Source organism: Oncorhynchus keta, chromosome 35, assembly GCF_023373465.1.
Source record: "Oncorhynchus keta strain PuntledgeMale-10-30-2019 chromosome 35, Oket_V2, whole genome shotgun sequence".
Classification (NCBI taxonomy): Eukaryota; Metazoa; Chordata; class Actinopteri; order Salmoniformes; family Salmonidae; genus Oncorhynchus; species Oncorhynchus keta.
The window spans coordinates 8,074,344-8,085,053 of NC_068455.1; the positions used below are offsets into that span (position 1 = coordinate 8,074,344).

The 10,710-nt window shown below is 49.4% G+C and overlaps 1 protein-coding gene across 1 annotated transcript in view; it reads right to left on the reverse strand.

Moving 5' to 3' along the window:
• Window positions 1-742, reverse strand: part of si:ch211-132f19.7 (adenylate cyclase type 8) — a 25,708-nt gene extending 24,966 nt beyond the window's left edge. The window contains 1 exon segment of the mRNA XM_052495818.1: window positions 570-742. Within this exon segment, the coding sequence (XP_052351778.1) occupies window positions 570-682 (113 nt within the window). The 5' untranslated portion in view covers window positions 683-742.
• Window positions 743-10,710: the final 9,968 nt, after the last annotated feature.

Sequence of the window (10,710 nt, forward strand, 5' to 3'; positions counted from 1 at the left end):
AGTGAGAAACAGAGAGAGACACAGAGAGGAGACACAGAGAGAGAGCGAAGGACAAAGAGAGACACACACAGAGAGAGAGAGAGAGAGAAAAAGAGCGAGCGAGAGAGAGACACAGAGAGAGAGAGAGAAAAAGAGCGAGCGAGAGAGAGACACAGAGAGAGAGAGAGACAGACACAGAGAAGGAGACACACAGAGAGAGAGAGAGAGAGAGAGAGAGAGAGAGAGAGAGAGAGAGAGAGAGAGAGAGAGAGACAGAGAGAGAGAAGAGAGAGAGAGACACACACACACACACACACACACACACACACAGAGAGAGAGAGAGACACACACAGAGGGAGACAGAGAGCGAGAGAGAGAGAGAAACAGAGAGAGACAGAGAGAGAGAGACACAGAGAAGGATACACATATAGAGAAGCATGCGACAATTTGATTTTGTTTGACAAACATACACACACACCTTAGTGTACCTGCGTACATGTGTGTGTAGTCCTACCTGATGGTGTGTGTATGTGCATGTATTTCCTACTTGAAAGTTTGTGTGTGTGTGTGTGTGTGATCGCGTGTCCTACTTGAAGGTGTGATGAAGGGCAGGCAGGAAGACCCCTCTGACTGTAGACCCCCAGGAGACAAAGTAGTCAGCATCACTGAGGGAGTCGCTGCTCTTCTGGGTCACCGTGGACATTCGGACCTGATTGGCTGGGTGGATACGAGCTGCAGACGAACGTCGCTTATGACCTGCTCCACCCCGAGACGCCTTGTTGCGGATCTGCCTGTTGAGACATCACTATATGATTATAAGTATATTATAAGTATATAATAAGCATTATATACAAGTATTTCCTGAACGTGCTTTCTCCAAGTATATGTAACACAAAAGACACACAGTATATTGTATATAAACTCAGCAAGAAAATAACTGTCCTCTCACTGTCAAATGCGTTTATTTTCAGCAAAACTTAACATGTGTAAATATTGGTATGAACCTAAGATTCAACAACTGAGACATAAACTGAACAAGTTCCACATACATGTGACTAACAGAAATGGATGAATGTGTCCCTGAACAAAGGGGGGTCAAAATCAAAAGTAACTGGTGTGGCCACCAGCTGCATTAAGTACTGCAGTGCATCTCCTCATGGACTGCACCAGATTTGCCAGTTCTTGCTGTGAGATGTTACCCCACTCTTCCACCAAGGCACCTGCAAGTTCCCGGACATTTCTGGGGGGAATGTTCCTAGCCCTCACTCTCCGATCCAACAGGTCCCAGACATGCTCAATGGGATTGAGATCCGGGCTCTTCGTTGGCCATGGCAGAACACTGACTGTCTAGCAGGAAATCATGCACACAATGAGCAGTATGGCAGGTGGCATTGTCATGCTGGAGGGTCATGTCAGGATGAGCCTGCAGGAAGGGTACCAGATGAGGGAGGAGAATGTCTTCCCTGTAACGCACAGCGTTGAGATTGCCTGCAATGACAACAAGTTCAGTCTGATGATGCTATGACACGCCGCCCCAGACCATGACGGACCCTCCACCTCCAAAATCGATCCCGCTCCAGAGTACAGGCCTCGGTCAATACCTTTTGCAGCAGCTGCAAGTCTCTTGGGGTATGTCTCTATAAGCTTGGCACATCCAGCCACTGGGATTTCTGCCCGTTCTTCAAGGCAAAACTGCTCCAGCTCCTTATAGTTGGATGGGTTCCACTGGTGTACAGCAATATTTAAGTCATACCACAGATTCTCAATTGAATTGAGGTCCGGGCCATTTCAAGACATTTAAATGTTTTCCCATAAACCACTCAAGTGTTACTTTCGCAGTATGCTTAGGGACATTGTTCTGCTGGAAGGTGAACCTCTGTCCCAGTCTCAAATCTCTGGAAGACTGAAACAGGTTTCCTTCAAGAATTTCCCTGTATTTAGCGCCATCCATCATTCCTTCAATTCTGACCAGTTTTCCAGTCCCTGCCGATGGGGTGTTGGGTTTACACCAGACAAGCTCAATTTTAGACTCATCTGACCAGAGTACCTTCTTCCATATGTCTTGGTGCCTTTTGGCGAACACCAAATGTGATTGTTTATTTTTTTCTTTAATGTTTTTTCTTTTGGCACTGTTCCGTAAAGTCCAGCTCTGTGGAGTGTACGGCTTAAACTGGTCCCACGGACAGATACTCCAATCTCTGCTGTAGAGCTTTGCAGCTCCTTCAGGGGTATTTTTGGTCTCTGTTGCCTCTCTGAATAATGCCCTCCTTGCCTGGTTCGTGAGTTTGGGCGGCCCTCTCTCTCTCTCTCTCTCTCTCTCTCTCTCTCTCTCTCTCTCTCTCTCTCTCTCTCTCTCCCTCTCTCTCTCTCTCTCTCTCCCTCTCTCTCTCTCTCTCTCTCTCCTCTCTCTCTCTCTCCTCTCTCTCTCTCTCTCTCTCCCTCTCTCTCTCTCTCTCTCTCTCTCTCTCTCTCTCTCTCCCTCTCTCTCTCTCTCTCTCTCCCTCTCTCCCTCTCTCTCTCTCTCCTCTCTCTCTCTCTCTCTCTCTCTCTCTCTCTCTCTCTCTCTCTCTCTCTCTCTCTCTCTCTCTCCCTCTCTCTCTCTCTCTCTCTCTCTCTCTCTCTCTCTCTCTCTCTCTCTCTCCCTCTATCTCTCTCCTCTCTCCCTCTCTCTCTCTCTCTCTCTCTCTCTCTCTCTCTCTCTCTCTCTCCCTCTCTCCCTCTCTCTCTCTCTATCTCTCTCTCTCTCTCTCTCTCTCTCTCTCTCTCTCTCTCTCTCTCTCTCTCTCTCTCTCTCTCTCTCTCTCTCTCTCTCTCTCTCTCTCTCTCTCCTCCTCTCTCTCTCTCTCTCTCTCTCTCTCTCTCTCTCCTCTCTCTCTCTCTCTCCCTCTCTCCCTCTCTCTCTCTCTCCTCTCTCTCTCTCTCTCTCTCTCTCTCTCTCTCTCTCTCTCTCTCTCCCTCTCTCTCTCTCCCTCTCTCTCTCTTGGCAGGTTTATTGTGATGATGATTCTTTCATTTTTTTACTAATGTATTTAATTTGCAAATAAATTCATTAAAAATCCTACAATGTGATTTTCTATATGTTTTTTTTTTTTTTTTCATTTTGTGTGTCATAGTTGAAGTGTACCTATGATGAAAATTACAGGCCTCTCTCATCTTTTTAAGTGGGAAAACTTGCACAATTGGTGGCTGACTAAATACTTTTTTTCCCCCCACTGTATATACATAAACACAGTGTATTCAGACATATTGACTTTTTCCACATTTTGTTACGTTACAGCCTTATTCTAAAAAAAATACATTCCCACTCGTCAATCTACACAAAACAGCCCAGGACAAAAATTGCAAATTTATAAAAAATAATAATATCACACTGACATAATTATTTACACAAGTATTCAGTCCCTTTATTCAGCACCAATGATTCCAGACTAATTTAATACATTTTAGAATAAGGCTGTAATGTAACAAAATGTGGAAAAAGTCAAGGGGTCTGAATACTTTCGCAGTGGTTATACACCGCCAAACACATGCAGTTTATATGGTTTATAGTTTAGGTGCACAGCTTCCAACTGGGCGATACACGGCTGCCATTACTCACCTGTTGATGTCGTTGATGTAAGCGTCTGTGAGCACTAGCCGGGTCCCTCCTCCCCCTTCACCTCTCTCAAGGTCAGAGGTTGGAGGGTAGAGGTCGTGCCGGTCGATGACGTGCCGCATGGCACTCTGCCACATCAGGCGTTTCCTCCGCAGGCTCGGGGAAATGGCGGGACTGATGTGAACAGAAAGGACTGGCGGCTGCAGCGTGACGTCACTGGAGTGCCGTGGCTCGCACCCGCTGTCCACCTCGCAGGTAGCCATGGCTACGCCGTTATGGACCGCCACGTTGAGGTGATTTGGTCCAGGTGTAGGGGATCAGAATGTCCGAGGACGTGTCTGAGACTGAGAGTGGAAACACATCGGCCTACGAAGAAAGAGCGTACAGAAATAATGAAAGGAGAATTTATGTTATTTCTGAAGTAAATTTCTATTTGTTATGGAAATGGAGTGTTTGTGATTTGGCTCGTCTTTGATAAACTTACCCCAGCAGCGATTCACTTACTCATTGCCCGTTGTACAATTTCATTCAGGCCCATATTAACCCTGACCCTCTCATTCAGGCCCATATTAACCCTGACCCTCCCATTCAGGCCCATATTAACCCTGACCCCCTCATTCAGGCCCATAGTGGTCCTTCTGTAGCTCAGTTGGTAGAGCATGGCGCTTGTAACGCCAGGGTAGTGGGTTCGATTCACGGGACCACCCATACGTAGAATGTATGCACACATGACTGTAAGTCGCTTTGGATAAAAGCATCTGCTAAATGGCATATATTATTATTATTATGTTATTAACCCTGACCCTCCCATTCAGGCCCATATTATCCCTGACCCTCCCATTCAGGCCCATATTAACCCTGACCCTACCCTCCCATTCAGGCCCATATTAACCCTGACCCTCCCATTCAGGCCTATATTAACCCTGACCCCTCATTAAGGCCCATATTAATCCTGACCCTCTCATTCAGGCCCATGTTAACCCTGACCCTCCCATTCAGGCCCATATTATCCCTGACACCCTCATTCAGACCCATGTTAAACCTGACCCCCTCATTCAGGCCCATGTTAACCCTGACCCTCCCATTCAGGCCCATATTAACCCTGACCCTCCCATTCAGGCCCATATTAACCCTGACCCCTCATTCAGGCCCATATTAACCCTGACCCTTCCATTCAGGCCCATATTAACCATGACCCTCCCATTCAGGCCCATTTAACCCTGACCCTACCCTCCCACTCAGGCCCATATTAACCCTGACCCCCCTCATTCAGGCCCATTTTAACCCTGACCCTCCCATTCAGGCCCATATTAACCCTGACCCTCCCATTCAGGCCCATATTAACCATGACCCTCCCATTCAGGCCCATTTAACCCTGACCCTACCCTCCCATTCAGGCCCATATTAACCCTGACCCTCCCATTCAGGCCCATATTAACCCTGACCCCCTCATTCAGGCCCATGTTAACCCTGACCCTCCCATTCAGGCCCATATTAACCCTGAGCCTCCCATTCAAGCCCATATTAACCCTGACCCTACCCTCCCATTCAGGCCCATATTAACCCTGACGCTACCCCCTCATTCAGGCCCATATTAACCCTGACCCTCCCATTCAGGCCCATATTAACCCTGACCCCCTCATTAAGGCCCATATTAACCCTGACCCTCTCATTCAGACCCATATTAACCCTGACCCTCTCATTCAGGCCCATATTAACCCTGACCCCTCATTCAGGCCCATGTTAACCCTGACCCTCCCATTCAGGCCCATATTAACCCTGACCCTCCCATTCAGGCCCATATTAACCCTGACCCTCCCATTCAGGCCCATATTAACCCTGACCCCTCATTCAGGCCCATATTAACCCTGACCCTTCCATTCAGGCCCATATTAACCATGACCCTCCCATTCAGGCCCATTTAACCCTGACCCTACCCTCCCATTCAGGCCCATATTAACCCTGACCCTCCCATTCAGGCCCATATTAACCCTGACCCCCCTCATTCAGGCCCATGTTAACCCTGACCCTCCCATTCAGGCCCATATTAACCCTGACCCTCCCATTCAGGCCCATATTAACCCTGACCCTACCCTCCCATTCAGGCCCATATTAACCCTGACGCTACCCTCCCATTCAGGCCCATATTAACCCTGACCCTCCCATTCAGGCCCATATTAACCCTGACCCTCCCATTCAGGCCCATATTAACCCTGACCCTCCCATTCAGGCCCATATTAACCATGACCCTCCCATTCAGGCCCATTTAACCCTGACCCTACCCTCCCATTCAGGCCCATATTAACCCTGACCCCCTCATTCAGGCCCATGTTAACCCTGACCCTCCCATTCAGGCCCATATTAATCCTGACCCCCTCATTAAGGCCCATATTAATCCTGACCCTCTCATTCAGGCCCATGTTAACCCTGACCCTCCCATTCAGGCCCATATTAACCCTGACCCCCTCATTCAGGCCCATATTAACCCTGACCCTCCCATTCAGGCCCATATTAATCCTGACCCCCCATTAAGGCCCATATTAATCCTGACCCTCTCATTCAGGCCCATGTTAACCCTGACCCTCCCATTCAGGCCCATATTAACCCTGACCCTCCCATTCAGGCCTATATTAACCATGACCCTCCCATTCAGGCCCATTTAACCCTGACCCTACCCTCCCATTCAGGCCCATATTAACCCTGACCCCCTCATTCAGGCCCATATTAACCCTGACCCTACCCTCCCATTCAGGCCCATATTAACCCTGACCCCTCATTCAGGCCCATATTAACCCTGACCCTACCCTCCCATTCAGGCCCATATTAACCCTGACCCCCTCATTCAGGCCCATATTAACCCTGACCCTACCCTCCCATTCAGGCCCATATTAACCCTGACCCCTCATTCAGGCCCATATTAACCCTGACCCTACCCTCCCATTCAGGCCCATATTAACCCTGACCCCCTCATTCAGGCCCATATTAACCCTGACCCTACCCTCCCATTCAGGCCCATATTAACCCTGACCCCTCATTCAGGCCCATATTAACCCTGACCCTACCCTCCCATTCAGGCCCATATTAACCCTGACCCTACCCTCTCATATTAACCCTGACCCTACCCTCATTCAGGCCCATATTAACCCTGACCCTTCCATTCAGGCCCATATTAACCCTGACCCTTCCATTCAGGCCCATATTAACCATGACCCCTCATTCAGGCCCATATTAACCCTGACCCTCCCATTCAGGCCCATATTAACCCTGACCCTCCCATTCAGGCCCATATTAACCCAGACCCTTCCACTCAGGCCCATATTAACCATGACCCCCAGGGAAAACTAAGTCGACACTTTACTCCACAGATGATGATCAGTACTGATCAGTAATCACTCTACTGATGATGAGGGGACATGCCTTGATGTGCTGTACATGGTGGAGAGTGTGTGACCTACTCTCCTATAGACTACCGATACACAGATACAGCAACACAGACAGTTAGCATGTGGAATTACAACCTCTTCTCTACCGATCATACTTTTTACAAAAAAGTATACATCTGTGAGGTTAAATGTTGCGTGTTTGTCATGTGGAAAAGCGGGCATAACTTACCATAGTGGATGAGTTGGGGTGGTGGTGAGGCGTCCAGCCACTGAGCGTGTCGTCTCCTCACGAGATCTACAATTCAGCCTGGTAGTTCTCTGTAACGTCATGACTCTGCCATCAAAACACACAGTTCATCTGTTCCTGCTCACAACAACATGCTCGTTTGCCTCCATGTTATTGTTAAATAGGAAGTCTTCCAGTCTTCTTCTGCAGTCCTCTTTCCTCTTCTCTTCCTGTTTCTCTACTAAACCCACTTAGCGATCAGTTAACCGTCTCCTTCTCACAATCGTCTATCCTGTCAGATATATTTTTACATCCAGAACATATTAACCTCCTTAAAAGATTCAGCTTGGGGCAAAAAGCCAAACGGACCCAGTCCAGTCCAGTCCAGTCCAGTCCAGTCCAGTGGATAGATAAGTAACTGTAATGTATTAAAGTAAAGTTAGGTCTGTCACTGGCATCCCGTCACAAAGTGGAAAGGGTTTAGTGGTGCTGCTCTTAGCCCTGAGCCAAGGTAATGAGCTAAACAGATGGGGCCCAAAAGCTCCCTGGCCTTTCTTGACCTGCTCTGCTCTGGGTCCGGTTGGGCGTGTACTGCACCACGACTTTGGCTCCACTAATCCACAGCGAGTGGATCTAGGACATAGGAACAAAGAGAAAGAAGACACGGAGAGGAGAAGCATCCATTTCTAACAGTCAGCTTGACTAATACACACAGTGAATGAGCCCACAGTAGACAGGGAGACAGAACCTCATGTGTCCTCTCTTCTCACCCCATCCTATGGGGCGGCAGCGTAGCCTAGTGGTTAGAGCGTTGGACTAGTAACCGGAAGGTTGCGAGTTCAAACCCCTGAGCTGACAAGGTCCGGTTCTGCCCCTGAACAGGCAGTTGTTCCCAGGCCGTCATTGAAAATAAGAATATGTTCTTAACTGACTTGCCTGGTTAAATAAAGGTAATAAAAAAATAAATCCTCCTCCTCAAAATGTATTGGATGACACGGTCCCTCGTCTCTGACCTTTTTTTAAGGAGTCGAGAAAAATACAATTGAGATTCTCTCCGCAGATAGTGGAAAGGTTAGTTAGAGAACTGTGTCAACGTGTCACTGCTGTGTCTCCCGTTGACATCCGTGGCAGAGGTCAGTGGCAGGGGGTAACGAGGTCAGTGGCAGGGCGTAACGAGGTCAGTGGCAGGGGGTAACGAGGTCAGTGGCAGGGGGTAATGAGGTCAGTGACAGGGCGTAACGAGGTCAGTGGCAGGGCGTAACGAGGTCAGTGGCAGGGGGTAACGAGGTCAGTGGCAGGGGGTAATGAGGTCAGTGACAGGGGGTAACGAGGTCAGTGGCAGGGGGTAACGAGGTCAGTGACAGGGCGTAACGAGGTCAGTGGCAGGGGGTAACGAGGTCAGTGACAGGGGGTAACGAGGTCAGTGGCAGGGCGTAACGAGGTCAGTGGCAGGGGGTAACGAGGTCAGTGGCAGGGGGTAACGAGGTCAGTGGCAGGGGTAACGAGGTCAGTGGCAGGGGGTAACGAGGTCAGTGGCAGGGCAGTGGCAGGGGTAAAGAGGTCAGTGGCAGGGGGTAACGAGGTCAGTGGCAGGGGTAAGGGGGTAACGAGGTCAGTGGCAGGGGAGGTCAGTGGCGAGGTCAGTGGCAGGGGGTAACGAGGTCAGTGGCAGGGCGTAACGAGGTCAGTGGCAGGGGGTAACGAGGTCAGTGGCAGGGGGTAACGAGGTCAGTGGCAGGGGTCAGTGGCAGGGGGTAACGAGGTCAGTGGCAGGGTGTAACGAGGTCAGTGGCAGGGGCGTAATGAGGTCAGAGGTCAGTGGTCAGTGGCAGGGGTAACGGTGTCAACGAGGTCAGTGGCAGGGGGTAACGAGGTCAGTGGCAGGGCATAACGAGGTCAGTGGCAGGGTGTAACGAGGTCAGTGGCAGGGGGTAACGAGGTCAGTGGCAGGGGGTAACGAGGTCAGTGGCAGGGGGTAACGAGGTCAGTGACAGGGTGTAACGAGGTCAGTGGCAGGGCGTAATGAGGTCAGTGACAGGGCGTAACGAGGTCAGTGGCAGGGCGTAACGAGGTCAGTGACAGGGATAACGAGGTCAGTGGCAGGGGGTAACGAGGTCAGTGGCAGGGGGTAACGAGGTCAGTGGCAGGGCGTAACGAGGTCAGTGGCAGGGTGTAACGAGGTCAGTGGCAGGGGGTAACGAGGTCAGTGGCAGGGCGTAACGAGGTCAGTGGCAGGGCGTAACGAGGTCAGTGGCAGGGTGCGTCTGTTGTCCAGTCATGGCTAGTCCAAGTGAAGTCACCAGTGTGTGTGTGTATAATCATATGGCAGTGTGTGTGTGGATCATCATATACCAGTGTGTGTGTGTATCATCATATGGCAGTGTGTGTGTGTGTATAATCACATGGCAGTGTGCCTGATGCGCTTTAATCAGCCTGGTCAGCCTTTTATCCAGATTATACCCAGCATGCCGTGAGGTCAGGGACCATCCAATCACATCCTGCCACCAAGAGGCCAGCCTAGGAATGCCAAAAAGATCCTCAAGGACCTCAGCCACGGTCTGTTTACCATCCAGAAGGTGAGGTCAGTACAGGTGCATCAAAGCTGGAACCGAGAGACTGAAAAACAGCTTCTATGTCAAGGCCATCAGACTGTTAAATAGCCTCCACCCAGTATCCTGCCCTGAACTTTAATCACAGTCCCTAGCCAGGCTGTCTGTTCACCCCGCTATCATCCAGAAGGTGAGGTCAGTACAGGTGCATCAAAGCTGGAACCGAGAGACTGAAAAACAGCTTCTATGTCAAGGCCATCAGACTGTTAAATAGCCTCCTGAACTTTAGTCAGTCACTAGCCAGGCTACCACCTGGTTACCCTATCCTGCACCTTAGATACTGAAACAGGACAACGACCCTAAGCACACAGCCAAGACATCGCAGGAGTGGCTTCGGGACAAGTCTCTGAATGTCCTTGAGTCTGAGTCTGGACTTGAACATCTCTGGAGAGATCTGAAACTAGCTGTGCAGTGACGCTCCCCATCCAACCTGACAGAGCTTGAGAGGATCTGCAGAGAAGAATGGGAGAAACGGCCCAAATACAGGTATGAAAAGCTTATAGTGTCATACCCATGAAGACTTGAGGCTGGTGCTCCCGAGTGGTGCAGCGGTCTAAGACACTGCATCTCAGTGCCAGAGGTGACACTAGAGTCCCTGGTTCGAATCCAGCCTGAATCACATCTGGCCGTGATTGAGTCCCATAGGACGGTGTACAATTGGCCCAGTGTCGTCCGGGTTTGGCCGGCATTGTAATTAAGAATTTCCTCTTAACTGATTTGCCTCGTTAAATATATATATATATATTTTTTTTTTAAATAAAAAAATAGTCATGGAATCACTAGTCACTTTAGTAATGGAACACTGGTCACTTTAATAATGTTTACAACCTGCACTGCATTATGGGCAAAATGTTGAAAAATACTGTTATTAACTGTAAAACGGAAGCCTCCTGTAAAAATGACTAACATACTATTTCT